A 17,766-nucleotide genomic window follows, 5' to 3' on the forward strand; every position below is an offset into this window, starting at 1 on the left:
TTCGATTAACCAGTCGCAAAAACGCGAATCGGGCCCTTAGTAAATGACCCCCAATGTGATCAAACTCACACTATTTTATGCAACTCTCCACCATACCAGTTGTACCATGTCCCCAGGTGAGAATAGCTGCCATACAGACATAGGCGTCTGCAGGATGCTAGAAGTATAGTACTCTCATATGCACAGAAGATAAAAAATAACAGTGGCATACACAAACAATTGGCACAGGCATCAGTAGGATCAGCATTAGAAGTTGTTGTAGTCAAGGTGACTGGGATGCCAGGTACCAGCATATAAAAGATAAAACACATGTATTTGTAAATGCAATGTTAATATCAATGAGGCAAATCTTGTCTTTTTTGCTGTTGTATTGGGTTTTAAAACACATGTGTTAACGCCACTTGTGAATGCACTCTCAAGGCGCGTTCACACGTTCCGCTAGCGGCGCGTTCATAACACGACGCTTATGCACAGGGGGCGGGGCTCGGGGCGATCGCATATGCGTATCCAGAGAAACGCATGTGATCGGTTATCAATCACATGAGTTTCCCGGGAAACGTATATGCGGTCGGCCCGAGTCCTGCCCCCTGTGCGCTAGCATCGTGTTATGAACGCGACGCTAGCAGAATGTGTGAACGCGCCCTCAGGCTAATTTGAGTATTTTGAAAACCTTTATTTTTTCTTATTGCGGCCACTCCTATATATACTAAAATCATATTACTGCAAAGGGACAGGACAGGGAGGTATTAATCATCTTAGTGAAGTAACTAGAAGCAGGGCCCAATAGCAGACTTTTAAATAAGGCACCCCTTTCCACTTAAAATTATACATGTTACACTTGTATATACACACATTTCTATACCTATATACATAAACATTCTTCACTCATAAACACACATTTATTTACTCTTACACACATACACACACATATAGAGCATATACATATCACATATACACACATACATTGCCATATATAGATTTACAGTATATATACATAGATACAGTATACATACACTGTCACGAACCCGACTCACCGGAGTTCACACACGGGGATACCTACTCTATGGAGTCCCAGAATTTAGCCCTTAAGCTCCGCCCACTTCCACAAAATGGCGTCCTTACGCTAAATTTACTCCACAGAATTTCCGCCCCAGCCACACTGCCACCACCCACGAGTTACTTGCTCAAAGAAGGCCGTAGGCACCTCAACCACACAGACAATGCACCCTGATGATAACTCAGCACATGCACTCACTACTTACACGATATTACAATTATAAATTCACACAGAACATGCAATCGCTTACTACATGGACTATGCTAATAATGACCTCTGGTAACGTGATTCCCTTTAGAGACTCAGATTCTTTAAGGCTACAAGCAGAGGCTTATTAAAAAGTTTTAATTTACATAAAAATGCAGTACACTCAAATAATTCAATTGTCAGATAAAATTAAAAAAAAAGGATTAAAACAATACACATACAATACTTACAAACAGTTATGGGAGAAGAGGAAACAAAAAATTCTTGCTAGTGAAATAGGAAGAAATTTTTTGGCCCGAGGACAGGGCATAAGCATCGATCCAGCCTTCTATTGTCATAGAGTCACCCAGACTGAACACTACTATGTGGCTGCTTCATTAATTTAAGCCCAGGTGATTTTTGACCCCCACCCCTGGCTGTGATGTCACTGTGAGGGGGATTTTTCTATCCCCCTCCCATCAGTGAGCTACTTTTTGGGTCTGGGTTTTTATCAGAATCCCATAACTTTTGATTGGGAGATGGCACAATTGTGCCATGGCTTCCAACCAAACGGGCATGTTATTCCCATTAACCCCATACCAAACTCGGGGTGTCTTAGCCTAATATCAGGGGTGTTCTGCTATTGGCTGCCTTCCATTGCAGCTAATGTTCTGATTTTCAGACCAGGAGTGTGTCTAGACCCCATAACTGTCCTGTGTAACTTGGGACCTATAATTATGAATTATGTCCCAGTTATGGGCAGCTATGATATTCCCCTTTGTCTGAATTTGGAGGGAAAAACATGCAGTCTGTGGCTTCTTTTCATCCCCCACTAACTAGACTACTCTGGCCGAGAGGTGTTAATTTTACCACTTAGGAAGACCATGCTTCTCTGATCAAGCATAGACTCCCTGGGGTTTTATAACCACCCTGCCAGGCTCACCTTCCTGGCTGGTCTTAAACAAATGGAGCCTAATGATTTATAACAGGCAGAATGAAACACAAAGAAAGAAAAAAATATATATATATAACAAACAAACTGTGGAGGAGTAATATTATTATCACACCTCCCTCCAGAGATATGGCATGGGATTTGGATATTCTAATCAATATCCCAAGCCATTGTCCGCCGGCTCTCCCTGCCGTGACAACCCGTCCGCATTCCCATGTTCACTGCCCTTCTTGTGTTGAATGGTAAAGTCATATTGCTGTAGGCCTAGACTCCATCTCAGCAGCTTTCCGTTATCCCCAGATACCCGGTGAAGCCAACTGAGAGGGTTGTGGTCCGTTACAACGGTGAACTTTCGGCCATATAAGTAGGGCTGTAGTTTCTGTAGGGCCCACACAATGGCAAGGCATTCTTTTTCTATGGTGGCATAGGCCACCTCCCTGGGTAAGAGTTTCCTGCTTAGGTATAGGATGGGGTGCTCATCTCCCTCTGGGTTGACCTGGCTGAGTACCGCACCCAAGCCATAGGCGCTGGCGTCAGTTTGGACTACGAACTTGCGGCTGAAATCTGGACTCTGTAATACTGGAGAGCTAGTCAGAGCCAATTTCAGAGCCGCCATGGACCGCTCACAATCGGCAGTCCAGCTGACTACCTGTGGTAGTTTCTTCTTTGTGAGGTCTGTGAGGGGCTTGGCCAGGGTACTGTAGTTAGGGACGAACTTACGGTAGTACCCAGCTGTTCCTAGAAATGACATCACCTGTTTCTTCGTTTTGGGGGTAGGCCAATTTGCAATGGCCTCTACTTTCCCTGGCTCGGGCTTAAGTGTACCCCCACCTACCAGGTGTCCTAGGTATTGCACCTCAGACATGCCTATCTGACACTTCCCAGGCTTGATGGTGAGACCGGCTTCCCGGAGGCGCTTGAGCACCTGTGACAGGTGTGTCAAGTGCTCCTCCCAAGTCTGGCTAAACACTGCAATATCATCCAGGTATGCCACAGCAAACCCTTCAGACTTACTTAGCAGTTTGTTCACCAAGCGCTGGAATGTGGCAGGGGCATTCTTCATGCCAAAGGGCATGACTTTAAACTCATATAGTCCAAAGGGGGTGATGAAGGCGGACTTTTCCTGCGCCTCCACTGTCATGGGAATCTGCCAATACCCCCTACTTAAATCCATGATGGTGATATACTGGGCGCTGGCGAGTTGATCCAAAAGCTCATCTATGCGGGGCATTGGGTAAGCGTCAAAAACCGTGATGCTGTTCAGCTTCCTGTAGTCCACACAGAAGCGTGTGGTCTTGTCCTTTTTGGGGACAAGCACCACAGGTGATGCCCACGCACTTTGAGACTCTTGGATCACCCCCAGTCCCAGCATTTCCTCCACCTCCCTCTTAATGTCAGCCCTTACTTCTGTAGAAACCCGATATGCACCCTGTCTGACTGGTGGGTGTCCCCCCGTGTCTACATGATGAGAGGCTAGTGGGGTTTTTCCTGGTTTACCGGTGAAAATGTCAAGGTATGGGTTGAGTGTCTCTCTCAGCTGGGATTTCTGAGATCCAGACAGCTGGGCGCTGACTATGGCATCCTCAATGGACCCTCCCTCCTGTGCGGATGCCACTAAGTCAGGCAAGGCCTCCCTTTCTCCCTCCTCTGGTATACTGCAAACTGGCAGGACGCACGTATCCCTATCATGATGAGCCTTGATCATGTTCACATGAAAAACCTTGCGCTTCTTGCGAACATGGTTGATCGTGACTACATAGTTCACGTCATTTAGGCGTTGATGAATGGGATACGGGCCTTCCCACGCAGCTTGGAGTTTGTTTTGGGTAGTGGGGATCAGGACCCACACCTTCTGGCCCACCTCATACACTCTCTCCCTGGCGTTCCTGTCATACCACCGTTTCTGGTCGGCCTGGGCTTGAGTCAGGTTCTCCTGCACCATCCCTGTCAATGCCTGCAGTCTGTCCCTGAACTTCAGAACATAGTCAACTACAGAGACCTCTGGTGACCCTAATTCTCCCTCCCATGACTCCTTCATGAGATCTAGTGGGCCACGTACCTTCCTGCCATAGAGAAGCTCAAAGGGAGAGAATCCAGTCGATGCCTGCGGTACCTCTCTGTAAGCGAATAGCAGGTGTGGTAGATAACGATCCCAGTCCTTCCCATGGGTATCCCCAAACGTCCGGAGCATCTGTTTGAGGGTCCCATTAAACCGCTCACAGAGTCCATTGGTCTGCGGGTGATAAGGACTGGCTACCAAGTGCTGCACCTGTATTTTCTTACAGAGGCACTGCATAAGGTGAGACATAAACTGGGTCCCCTGATCTGTGAGCATCTCTCTGGGGAACCCTACACGAGAGAATATAGTGAGGAGCGCATCTGCCACCTTGTCAGCCCGGATGGATGACAATGCCACGGCCTCTGGGTAACGTGTGGCATAATCCACAACCGTCAGGATGAAGCGTTTACCTGAGCTGCTGGTGACATTCACAGGGCCTACAATGTCAACAGCAATTCTCTGGAAAGGCTCCTCAATTATGGGTAAAGGGATGAGGGGTGATCGCTGTACCTGGCCGGCCTTCCCCACCCTTTGACATACTATACAGGAACGGCAATATTCCGCCACATCATTCCCCATATTGGGCCAAAAGAAATTCAGCTTCAGTCGACTTTTGGTTTTACTTATCCCCAGATGGCCTGCTAGTGGTATCTCGTGGGCAACTCTCAAAAGCTGCTCCCGGAAAGGGCGAGGTACCACCAGTTGCCTATCAAGGGATACATCCTGCTGGGGGTCAGTGTGAAGGCTCTGTCTATATAGCCTACCCTGGTCCCATGTAATACATTCCTTGTCCCCCTCCTCAGGGGTCTGACCAGCCCTCTCACGTAGCTTGTGTAGACTCTCATCTGAGTGCAGGGCGTCCAGAAACTGGCGACGCTCTGACTCTGAACTGGTTAATAGTTTAACCCCTTGACTGGTCTCAGCCACTGGTGACAGGCTGTCAGTCTGCTCCTGTTCCTCTGTAACCCGGACAGCAGGAGGTTCAGGACTCAGGCAACGGTGAGCTTCCTGAAGACTCCGACTGCGAGTTACAGCGGACACACCACACTCCAGCTTTTGGCGCAGAGCTATGGGTGTTAACATACTACCACTCTTAGCCACATTATTAACACAGTTAAACTCTACATCATTACTATGTTCACATTCATGGTCTATGGCATTAAAAGCTAGGTTAGAAACAGGTAAATGGTTACTACACATTTCAACAATATCACATGATGCATCATCGTCACAGTCTACAGTAGGCATAGTCCCAACAACATCAGATGTTAACTCACGTGGGGCACCAGGGATGCCTGTGTCCTCATCGGCATCCTGGATTACATATCTAGAGACCAGACGCCCCAGGTCGGTCCCCAGCAACACATTGGTGGGAATTTTATCTGTTACACCCACGTCTGTCATCCCTCTCCCCGCCCCCCAATCCAGGTACACCCGGGCCATGGGCAATGCAGGGGTGAGGCCTCCAACTCCAGCAACTGTAAGAGTCCGTCCTGGGATGAGATCCTCCGGCTTGACAAGTGAGGGGTGCACAAGGGTCATCTCTGCACCAGTGTCCCTCAACCCCATTGTGACATTGTCACCCACAGTAACCTCCTGTAGGTTGTCACCAACCCCCCGCTTACTCCCACCCACAAACAAAACAGATGGTGAAGACAATGTTGGTTTGGTCAAAGGGGTGGTCTTCCTCTTCTCAGGGCATGTAATGCTGATGTGCCCCGATCTGTTGCAAACAAAACACCTGCGTTGGTCTCCCGCTGGCTTAAATGATGAAGAAGGGGATGCCCCAGAAGCTTTGTGGGAAACTGTAGAAGAGTTAACAGGGGTCTTACCCCCCCTCCATCCTGCAGCTGCAGGTTTCCGTGCCTCGGGCACTCTGCTGGCAGCAAACACATCTGCCAGCTGGGCAGCCTTTTCCAACGATTTTGGCTCCCGTTCTTGTATGAACTGTCGCACCTCCGCTGTACAGGTGTGAATAAATTGGTCCATGGCGATCAGGACATCCATCTCCTCTAGAGTGGTCACACCCCATCCTCTGGACCATTGTTTCACCAGGTTTAGCAGTTTCCTGGCAAACTCGGCATAGCTATCCGTATCTGTCCGCCTGACAGTACGGAAACGCTCCCTGTATACCTCTGGAGTGAGGTTAAAACGCTGTATCAGAGCCCTTTTGATAGCCTCATAATCGTGCTCCACAGAGGCAGGTAAGGCTACAAACGCCTCCAGTGCTTTGCCTTTAAGTCCAGGGGTAAGGTATCGGGCCCATTCAGCAGGCGGCAGTTGAAATTGCCTGCAGACCTTCTCAAATCCTTGCAAAAAGACATCCAGGTCCCCATCATTCTCCAGGACAGGAAAACGATCCAGGCGGGGCCTAAAAGAAACACTGTCCATGGACGCACTCTGTGATGATGGTGAAGTTCTTTGCTGTTGTTGGAGCTGTATCTGGGCCATCTGCAGCTCATGCTCCCGCTCTGCTTGGCGTTCAGCAAACTCACGTCTACGTTCCTCAGCCGCCCTCTCTGCTCGGGCAGCTTCCAACGCTGTTTGGCGTTCAGCAAATTCACGCTCTGCTTGTCTTTCCCGTTCTTGCATCAACAGCTGTATCCTAAGGCTAGGATCACAGTCACCAATCTGCTGGAGAATTAGAGAAAAAGAAGTGTCCATACCGCTGGCGCCGCCATGCCCAGCCGGTTGCTGCAGGACATCTCCTATCGGTTCCTCTGAGACTGGAGGTCCCTGGTCCGGTTCCGCAGAAGGATGGGACTGCACATCAAACGCCACCAGCGTTTGAATTATCTCCGCCTTGTTCTGGCCCGTTGTTATTAGCCCTCTCTCCGCACAGAGAGTCAGCAGATCAGCCTTGGATCTGTTTCTGTATACCTCTGCCATCGTAGCAGTGGTCTCACTAAGCAAACAAAAGATAGAAAAGAAAAGAGGGGGAGGGGAACTGTTTTGTACGTATGTATATTGACTGACAAGTTTTGAGTGCACTGAGTCTCTTGCTTGTGGACTGTAGTATTAGGAATACTTTAGCCCTTAAGTGAAAGGGTTAATTGCTTAAACCAAACACTTAAAGCCTTAACAGTGTAATAAAAAATTATACACTATCCCACCGCTATGCCACCATACCTACTCTATGGAGTCCCAGAATTTAGCCCTTAAGCTCCGCCCACTTCCACAAAATGGCGTCCTTACGCTAAATTTACTCCACAGAATTTCCGCCCCAGCCACACTGCCACCACCCACGAGTTACTTGCTCAAAGAAGGCCGTAGGCACCTCAACCACACAGACAATGCACCCTGATGATAACTCAGCACATGCACTCACTACTTACACGATATTACAATTATAAATTCACACAGAACATGCAATCGCTTACTACATGGACTATGCTAATAATGACCTCTGGTAACGTGATTCCCTTTAGAGACTCAGATTCTTTAAGGCTACAAGCAGAGGCTTATTAAAAAGTTTTAATTTACATAAAAATGCAGTACACTCAAATAATTCAATTGTCAGATAAAATAAAAAAAAAAGGATTAAAACAATACACATACAATACTTACAAACAGTTATGGGAGAAGAGGAAACAAAAAATTCTTGCTAGTGAAATAGGAAGAAATTCTTTGGCCCGAGGACAGGGCATAAGCATCGATCCAGCCTTCTATTGTCATAGAGTCACCCAGACTGAACACTACTATGTGGCTGCTTCATTAATTTAAGCCCAGGTGATTTTTGACCCCCACCCCTGGCTGTGATGTCACTGTGAGGGGGATTTTTCTATCCCCCTCCCATCAGTGAGCTACTTTTTGGGTCTGGGTTTTTATCAGAATCCCATAACTTTTGATTGGGAGATGGCACAATTGTGCCATGGCTTCCAACCAAACGGGCATGTTATTCCCATTAACCCCATACCAAACTCCCCGGTGTCTTAGCCTAATATCAGGGGTGTTCTGCTATTGGCTGCCTTCCATTGCAGCTAATGTTCTGATTTTCAGACCAGGAGTGTGTCTAGACCCCATAACTGTCCTGTGTAACTTGGGACCTATAATTATGAATTATGTCCCAGTTATGGGCAGCTATGATATTCCCCTTTGTCTGAATTTGGAGGGAAAAACATGCAGTCTGTGGCTTCTTTTCATCCCCCACTAACTAGACTACTCTGGCCGAGAGGTGTTAATTTTACCACTTAGGAAGACCATGCTTCTCTGATCAAGCATAGACTCCCTGGGGTTTTATAACCACCCTGCCAGGCTCACCTTCCTGGCTGGTCTTAAACAAATGGAGCCTAATGATTTATAACAGGCAGAATGAAACACAAAGAAAGAAAAAAAAAAATATATATAACAAACAAACTGTGGAGGAGTAATATTATTATCACACACACCATATACACATAACAGATACAAATACATATACATCACATATATGTTATGTACATATTGGCCCACACTTATCAAAAATAGTGCAAACTATGTGCAGTTTGCCTGTAAAGGGTGCAGAGTGCGCCAGTTTCATGAAATGTGTTGCACGCTCTTCATGAATCAGGCACCCCCTGCACTGCTCCAACAGAGTACACCAACTATTTTGGTGCACCTTAAACGTAGGGTGTGCAACACAATTCTGTCACACTCTGCATGATAAATGTGCACAGGAACGCCCCTTTCAGTGCAGAATAGTGCTGCGGACACTTCTTAACTAGATGCCGGACAATTTCTAGACGTGCACTGGGAATGATTTCAAGCATACAAGCCCTACGGAATCAACCCTAAGTATGGCAAGCAGCCTCCATTTGGGAGTATATAAGATATGATGTCAAAGGCATCTAAACAGTAGACATTTCCATCTGTACAGTCAGTAAAGCAGACTTCAGTCTGTATAATCCATGTAAAAGTCACATTATACATATCCGACAATTATTATGCTTTTATACATTTACAAGCTAATTGTTTTATATTCATTTATAAATGTCTTTTTTGACAACTTTTTATTTGGTTTTCAAAAGAAAATATGCATATTTCTGTTATTCCTTGTCTTGTCATATCATGTGTGAAACAATAAATTGCTTCTATTTGCTAGAGAATCCCTTTGTTTGCTTTTCCTTGAGCCTTAGTGTTTCTAACCTGTCTAGTCTTAAAGGCAACAAAGTCATCAGGAGCCCTTTATCTGACTCACCCATGTCCTCATAGAGAATACTGCGCACATCACTAAAGAGTTTTTATAATAAAACTGGCTTTTTCCCTTAAAAAGAAAAGTTAGATGAAAGTGTATATTTCTCTCTGCAGAACTGTGTCCCATGGAGTGGCCAGTGAGGAGTGGTTTTCCCCCACCTTCGGGAAAGGGCTCCATTATGGACTTTTTTCCAATTTTTAAAAATGCCCATATCCAACATATTTGAAATAGACGGATGAGTGGTTTACTCATTAAAAAAGCCATTTTTATTATAAAAACACTTTGGCAATGTGCACACGATTCTCTATGGGGACATGGGGGAGCAAGAAAAAAAGGGCTCCTGATGACAGGTTCCCTTTAAGTAATACTTTCAAGTTGGGTTTCTCTTTTATCATCCATTACAGTAGAAATATTTACAATACTATCATCAACACCAGCGGTAACGATTCAAGAGACACCATATACTGAACAAGATTTTGTTACACAAACAACACAGACTCCTGGAAATACTCCTGTTTCCCCTGTGAATGATCACACTGCTCCAGAAGGAACACACTATCCAGGTCAGTGGAGGAAATTCTGGGAACATGGGTTTGGAAACATCTGGTGCTTGGAAATGCATTCATATTGTAGACAGTTTATGGAGCATTTCTGATGATTAAAGCTCCCCACTAAGAACATAAAACCTAACTAATCCTATGGAGATGTTTCCTATATTTATAGTAAGTTTCATTGTCTGTGCTCCAGATATTTATGGTTTTCAGCTTCTGCAGCAGTTTTCAGCATTCACTGGGAGAAATGTTTCTTTCAAACCCTCGGTTGCTGAAGATATTAGCCTGATACAATTTTAGTTGAAAAGTAATAAAAATTCTCAGTTCATTGATACAACTCTCTTTTGTAAAGTACTGTCCCCTAGTGTGATCGTCACGATCATCTAATGGAAGCAACAATAGCGCACAGAGATAGTGAAAAAAAAAACACATGTTGGGAAAACTTGGTGACACATGAAAATATATATTGTTAATGTTTTGCAGGAATACAGTTGTTAACACAAACTTTATTACCTAAAAATACAGTCAGGACAATGGCTGAACATACCACTGTTTTAACAAGAACAACAGAGACTGTTATGCAAGATACCAGTTATTCTGCAACAGGGGAACAAAGTACTGCCAACACGATTACAACTCCTGTGCAAACGGCAGACTCTCCAGGTCAGTTGGTAAAGTTTAGAGCCACAACTTTACAATATTGCTTGTAGTTTTATTTGCCCATCAAAAGTTACGAATTATTACTTATTCAGTATATTAATATCTTTATAGTTTACACATGTTTTTATAATATGATATCCCCTAGACAATTCTGTAACAGGGGCCTCAACAGGTATGTAATTCTATCAAGTAACAAGTAAAGTCACTTTCACAAGAGCATTGCAGAGTGTCGTTGCAGAGTTTGATCAGTGAAAAAATGTCCTGTTCTCCTGCCTGCCCCTCCCCTCTTTAATGTAATCTGAAGGAAAGAACTCACTAATTCAGCTCTCAGGTGGGAGCCGACTCCCATTGTTCACCGAAATGAGGCAGTTGTTTGCGCGAACAACCCATCACTAGTAACAACTTATGTACAGTGCACAGAGGGCTTCAAAAACATTCCCATACCCTCTCAGACACATTAGCATAATTTTTAAAGTTGATTCTAGAGAAGTTCACCACAGTCACAGACAAACTGATACTCTTACTACCTAAAAAAGTTACTAATTAAGATTTACAATATCTCGGCATTGTGTTGGCATCATTTTGTGTTCTTGAGTTTTATTACAATGCTAGAAAGATTAAAAATTGAACAACATATTTTTCAAGAAAATGTTATTTTAGGGACCATTTTATTTTTTTGAACTCATATAAATGCCTCCTGTGACATCATCACAAGCGCGTACTGCTGACCAATGATACCATAGCTTGTACATAGTAGACAAATCCAGACAGACAAGTGTGGAACTTGTAGCTAAGAGGATGATTAATATACATAAGTGAAAATGTGAAGGTTTATTCAATGATCAGAAAAGTTTCAGTATTATAACTTTTGCAACTATAAAAGAGTGAACACTGATACAAATATACAAGGGCATGGACACAATGTACCCCCTTGACAGTGCATCCTGTGCATGATCTGACTGTGCCCCTTTATGTACAGAAATTTGAGGTACGTCGGGCATAGTGTGACCGCTACACAAAACTGCCGTTGACACTTCATAAATAAATGTGCAAGCAGTTTATATGTTCGTTTCAGTTCAAAGTCAGACAGAAAACTGACTGATTGACTTTAATGAATGTGGGCCAATATTGTTATTTTTTAATTTGCAGATACACCAGCAAAGAATTGGGAGAAAAGTAAAACAATAGCCATAGGTAAGAGAAGCCGGTTTTTCTATATACTTCATTGTTTAGAGAATAGAAAGCGTGAAAGTCTTTAATATGTTTTTCTATTTGTTTAGGAGCAGGCACTGTAGTGGTCATAATATTCTTTTGTGGATTAGTCTTCCTTGTCATCTGTTACAGAAGAAGGTATGTGAATTTCATTGATTTCAATAAAGCAAGAGGCATTCCTTCTATGTCATACACCAGCTAACTGTATTCTGATTTTGACCTTTTTCCCCAACTTGTTATTACTAAGAGAATGTCTTGTGTCCAGTTTTGTAAACTATTCAAGTAAAACCAGAGAACATTACTAAAACAAACTTTGTATTAAAGCAAATAGCTAGCATCAACTTACCTTGTGTGTAGAAGCTGAAATTAATACAAATTATTTGGTTACTTTAAGTATTATATTATTGTCAAAGTGCACCAATATGGATTAGAAATTCTTAATTGTGAAAAAGCCCATAAGAGAATGCTGCTACTGTATTTTTTGTCAGTTGCACAGCATTCTTCCAGCTTCCCACACTTGTGTCAGGACTCTGGGTCAGTGAACCCCCTGGACCTCCACGGGAGATGGTACTAGCTGACACCTGGGACCGCAGTCTAAGTGGCATCTGGTCTTCACCAGAGCCCACCGCAAAGCTGGATGGACTTGCTGCAGCAGGGTGCCACCAGGTCGTTCCAGCGGTGGCAGCCAAGGTCGCGGTACAGAATCGTAGTCCAGGCTCGAGGTCAGGTACAGGCAGGTTGTCAGGGTACACAGAAATAAATAATAAAATATCCGGGAAAGATGGAAACTGTAACATACAAAATATGGAGGAGCCACTAATACGGCATACTCCCGTATACGCCACAAAGTCACAGAGTCAAAGATATAAAATTAGTGCTCTACTCCTTATACTGTTTGTCAAATGGTGAGAGGCTCTCGCCATTTGACAAACAGTACAAGGAGTAGAGCACTAAGGTTGTCAGGGTAGGTGGCAGAGATGCAGAGTCAGGATCAATCCGAGTTCGTAACGGGAGAGCAGAACAGGAACGCAGAAGGAAAGCTTTCTCAATGTCATGAAGCTCAAAGATCTGGCGGGGAGTGAAGGGAGCTGCCGGTCTTTATGGGAAACCCGGAGGTGGAAGCGCCAATCAGCGGTGCGCTGGCCCTTTAAATTCTTGAGTGTTGGCGCACGCACGCCCTAGGCAGCGTGAACGTGCGTGCCCTAGCCTGGATGGGAGCAGGAGCGTGGAGATATGAGTGCTGGCCGCGGGATGGAGCAGCACCACCATGGAGAGGAGCACGGGTGTGCCTGCGCCATGGATCGCAGGGACACCCATGATAATATCCCCCTTTCGGCCTCCCCCTCCGCCTGAAGAAATCTTTGGAGGGGACTTCTGGCCAGGATATTCTCCTCAGGCTCCCATGATCTCTCCTCGGGACCGAATCCCTTCCAGTCTACAAGGAAGAACCACTTACCCCTCACAGTCTTCATGTCATACTCTTTGACTTCATAGGCATCACAAGAGTCAGCCTCAGGAGCACTCGAAAATTTAAAGGAGAAGATTGCTGAGAGAAGCGGTTCAAGATGACAGGCTTCCGGAGGGAGACATGGAAGAAGTTAGGGATGCGCATAAATGGAGAAAGGCGGAGTTTGTAGGCCACTGGATTGATGCGCTGAATCACCTCAAATGGACCAAGGAAGCGGGGACCAAGCTTGTAGCTAGGTATCTTCAGCCGGATGTATCTGGAAGATAACCACACCTTGTCACCTGGAGAAAAGACAGGAGGAGTCCTACGCTTCTTATCAGCCTGGGTCTTGGTGCGATCAGTGGCTCAGAGAAGAGACTGGCGGGTTTGTTCCCAAATGGATTTGAGGTCCTGCACCAGGCCTTCTACAGCAGGGACATCAGGGGGAGTGGACAGTGGGCAAGGAGGGCAGGGAATTCATCCTTAGACAACAAAGAACGGAGCTCCCCCAGCAGAACCAGAGTCCAGAGAGTTCTAGGAAAACTCAGCCCATGGTAGCAGATTAGTCCAGTTATCCTGACGGTCTAAGTCGAAGTGACGATGGTAACAGCCCAAAGTCTGGTTCATCCTTTCTACTTGACCATTCACCTGAGGGTGGTAAGCAGAAGAAAAGTCCAGATTAACTTGCAGCTGGTTACACAGGTAACGCCAGAACTTGGACACAAACTGGACCCCTCGGTCAGACATGATATGCAGCGTAAGTCCATACAGCCGGAAGATATGTTTGAAGAACAAACTGGCAAGCCGTGGAGAAGACGGAAGACCTGGAAGGGGAACAAAATGGGACATCTTGGAAAACCAGTCCATCACCACCCAGATAACAGTATTACCAGAGGAGAAAGGCAGATCAGTGATAAAGTCCATTGCCGCGTGGGACCACGGGCGACTGGGTATCGGCAACGGAAGTAACAGTCCAGCCAGTTTGAGATGAGAGGCTTTGTTATGGGCACAAGAGGAACAGGATCCCACAAAAATCGCGGACATCTTTGACCAGATCTAGCCACCAGCATTAGCGGGAGATGAGGGCCACGGAACGTTGCACCCCTGGGTGCCCAGCCAAACGCGAAGAATGTCCCCAATACAGAATCCTCTTCCGGAGAGCAGGTCTGACATACGTCTTGCAGGGAGGTAGCTGCCAAAGATCCACTGGTGCTACAACCACAAATTGTTCAGGAGAGATGATATGCCAAGGGACTGGCTCTTCCACAACAACATCAGAAGCATGGGACAGAGCATCAGCCTTGATGCTCTGCAAGGAGCAAGGAGCCATCCTTCTTGTCCACGGGACAGAAGTGAATTAACAGGTTAAAGCGTGAGAAAAAAGACCAACGGGCTTGCCTGGGATTCAGGCGCTGGGCTGTCTGGAGGTACAAGAGGTTTTTGTGGTCTATGTATACACTCAGGATGGAGAGCTCCTTCTAGTAGATATCGCCATACCTCCAGAGCAAGTTTGATCGCTAACAGTTCTCTGTCACTATGGAGGGCACATCCACCTCAAGATGAAAGGGTTTTTCTGTGTCAGGCCTAGTGAGAACAGGAGCCGAGGCAAAAGCAGACTTCAACCTGGGAAACGCCTCAACCACAGGGGACCAGGCACGGGGATTGGCACCTTTCTTGGTAAGTGCCACGATGGGGGACACCCGAGGAATAAACTGCTGATAATATTTCGCGAAACCCAGGAACCTCTGTATGGCTCGTAGACCTTCTGGGTGTAGCCACTGCAGAACTGCGGACAGCTTATCCGGATCCATCTGGAGGCCTCTGTTGGAAATTATATAGCCGAGGAATGGGAGGCTGCGTTGGTGAAACTGACATTTCTCCAGCTTAGCCAAGAGACGGTTGTTCCAGAGGCAGCCAAGAACTTGGCGTACGTGAGACTGATGGGTCTCGAGGTCTGGAGCGAAGACCAAGATGTCATCGAGGTAAACACAGGAGTCCACCGGCTCCCTACTCTCCCTACCCTGTTATAAATTCCAGGTAATTATTGATTCTATTTGCCTGTATCCCCTGAACCTGTCAGCCTAGCTTTTGACCAATATACTATAACCTTTTAGGATTATGTTGTAATTGAAGTATCCTGCTCATAGGCTGAATATGTATTAGGTTCTTTGTATACAGAGGAATTGTACATATTATGTGCTTTCCACAAGGGAGACCGGTGGTTTTTCTGTATATGCACATGTGATGCATTTTTAAAAGTTTTTAATCCCTATTGAATTTAATAAAGTATTGATTCATTCTATATACATCCCGACTTGTTGTTTGGTTTGATTTATGTGTTACTGGGATGCTATTAACTTTTCTAGGTCATGTAGGACCCTGTTTCTTTGAATTAAGTTAGATATTCAAAGTGACCATCACGAGTGTTAAAAACCATCTTCCACTCATCGCCCTTGCAAATCCGGATTAGGTTATTAGCACCACAGAGGGCCAGCTTGGAGAACACCCTGGAACCGCACAGCCGTTCAAAGAGTTCTGTCATCAACAGCATTTTTTAACCGTGACCTTGTTCAACCCGCTATAGTCTATGCAGGGACGCAAGGAGCCATCCTTCTTGGTGACAAAGAAGAATCCTGCACCAGCTGGAGAGGAGGACTTGCATATGAAACCTCTTTGCAGGTTCTTTTTGATATACTCGGACATGGCAGCAGTCTCAGAAACAGAGAGAGGGTAGTCACGGCCTGTAGGGGGCGAGGTTCCAGGTCCACAGGGCAATCATAGTTTTTTGGAAAAAAATTGGCTAATTCCCAGTAGCATGCTGGCAGATCCTCCATAAACTTGGTAGACACAGAAGAGGTCAAGCCAGGTAGAGAAGACGCCATGCAGCGTGAGTGGCATTCTGATCCCCAATGCAGGACCTCCCCAGTCTCCCAGTTGAGGATCGGAGCGTGAAGTTGCAGCTATGGAAGACCAAGGAGAAGAGATGAGATGGAGTGTGGCAAAACATAGAAGAAGTGCAGTACTGAACCGGATCGGACAAGATTTGTCCATTGACTGAAGATATGGATAGGGGATTCTCGAGATGAACCACCGGAATGGGATGCCAGGAGACAAGAGTGGCATCTACAAAGTTCCCCACAGAACCAGAGTCCAAGAAGGCTGAGACTTGCACAGGAGTGAGGGAACCAACACCGAGGAGCACAGAAACTGTCAGGCGTGGAGAAACTGTATTCACTCCTAAGGATGTTTCTCCCATGAGCCCAAGGTGCTTGGGTCTCCTGGACGTGGGAGGACAGACAGGACAAGCCCCAATGAAGTGCTCAGGACTGGCACAGTACAAGCAGAGGTTCTCCTGACAACGTCTGGAATGTTCCTTGACGGTGAGTCGATCTCTGTCAACTTACATATGGCTCCACTTCTGACTGCGCGTCCGGAGGCTGGAGTGGCCTTTGGGAGACCGGAGCTGTGAAGGAAACCGCAACGTTCTGGACCCCTGAAGGGTATTCAAGGTCACTTTGTTATCCTTTTATAGACACTCGCAGAACGCACAGGTTCTGAGAGGTGCAGGAAGTGGTTTAAAATTGTCCACACAACTTCCGGATACGGCACAACAATAAATCACAGCCCTGAATGGCTATAAGATCCCTCTCACCAGCCTCAGTGAGACAGAATATTATTAGCCCTGATGAAGCTGCCACCAGTTCTCATTTAATATAAGCCCGGTCCATAACAGGATTATATAGGGTGAGGAACCAAACCAGTAGCATGTATATAAGCGAGACTTGGACGTGGGGATTCGCGGATCGAGATAAAAGAGCAACATAGGTTAAATTTTATATTTAATTGCATTAAGGGCACTCTAAACAAAACAATATATACAGTAGATATATATATATATAGTTACACAGAGTACAAACTACCAGGTATCACTATAAGTAACAGCAGTTCAGTAAGTTAGTTACCTTTGTGTGTGGTGGGCCTATTGGAACCCGATAGTCCACACCTTAAGATCCTTCTCTGCTCTCGAAGTTACAATGGTTCCCAGACAAAGAAAAGGCCCATTGAGAAATGCCTGATTATATCAGGTGGAGTAACACCTCTGCCCACCCAACAGGAGGGTTCATGGGTCCCTCCTACCTGGTATTACAACCAGAGCCCTGGAGAAGCCATAGCTTCTCAAAGGGGAGTCGTAGGGTCAAGGTTCTGCTATGATTGGATCCGGGTAAATTCCTGGATCGCATTTATACCAAATCTGACCCATTTGCTAATGTCCTATCCTGAGATATTGATAACTCTGGAACCAGGTATTCTAGAGTCCCGGAAGTTGGATTATTATGATCTCCTGAAAATGACTTCCAAAATTGTATTTGTTCTTCTGGTGAGATGGACCATAACTCCATAACTGTCCCTATTCAACTTAGTGGCTTAAGAGTTTTTATGACTCTATGTTTGAGACTTGGGGGGAGAGG

The 17,766-nt window shown here is 45.6% G+C and overlaps 1 protein-coding gene across 1 annotated transcript in view; it reads left to right on the forward strand.

The window, feature by feature from the left end:
* The window catches only part of IL15RA (interleukin 15 receptor subunit alpha), a 71,169-nt gene that overhangs the window by 46,814 nt on the left and 6,589 nt on the right, over nucleotides 1–17,766 (forward strand). Inside the window, exons 4-7 of the mRNA XM_072147439.1 lie at nucleotides 9,832–9,990; nucleotides 10,462–10,641; nucleotides 11,788–11,832; nucleotides 11,919–11,988. Of these exons, the coding sequence (XP_072003540.1) occupies nucleotides 9,832–9,990; nucleotides 10,462–10,641; nucleotides 11,788–11,832; nucleotides 11,919–11,988 (454 nt within the window). The remainder of the gene's footprint in view (nucleotides 1–9,831; nucleotides 9,991–10,461; nucleotides 10,642–11,787; nucleotides 11,833–11,918; nucleotides 11,989–17,766) is intronic.

This window comes from Engystomops pustulosus, chromosome 4 (genome assembly GCF_040894005.1).
Source record: "Engystomops pustulosus chromosome 4, aEngPut4.maternal, whole genome shotgun sequence".
NCBI lineage: Eukaryota > Metazoa > Chordata > Amphibia > Anura > Leptodactylidae > Engystomops > Engystomops pustulosus.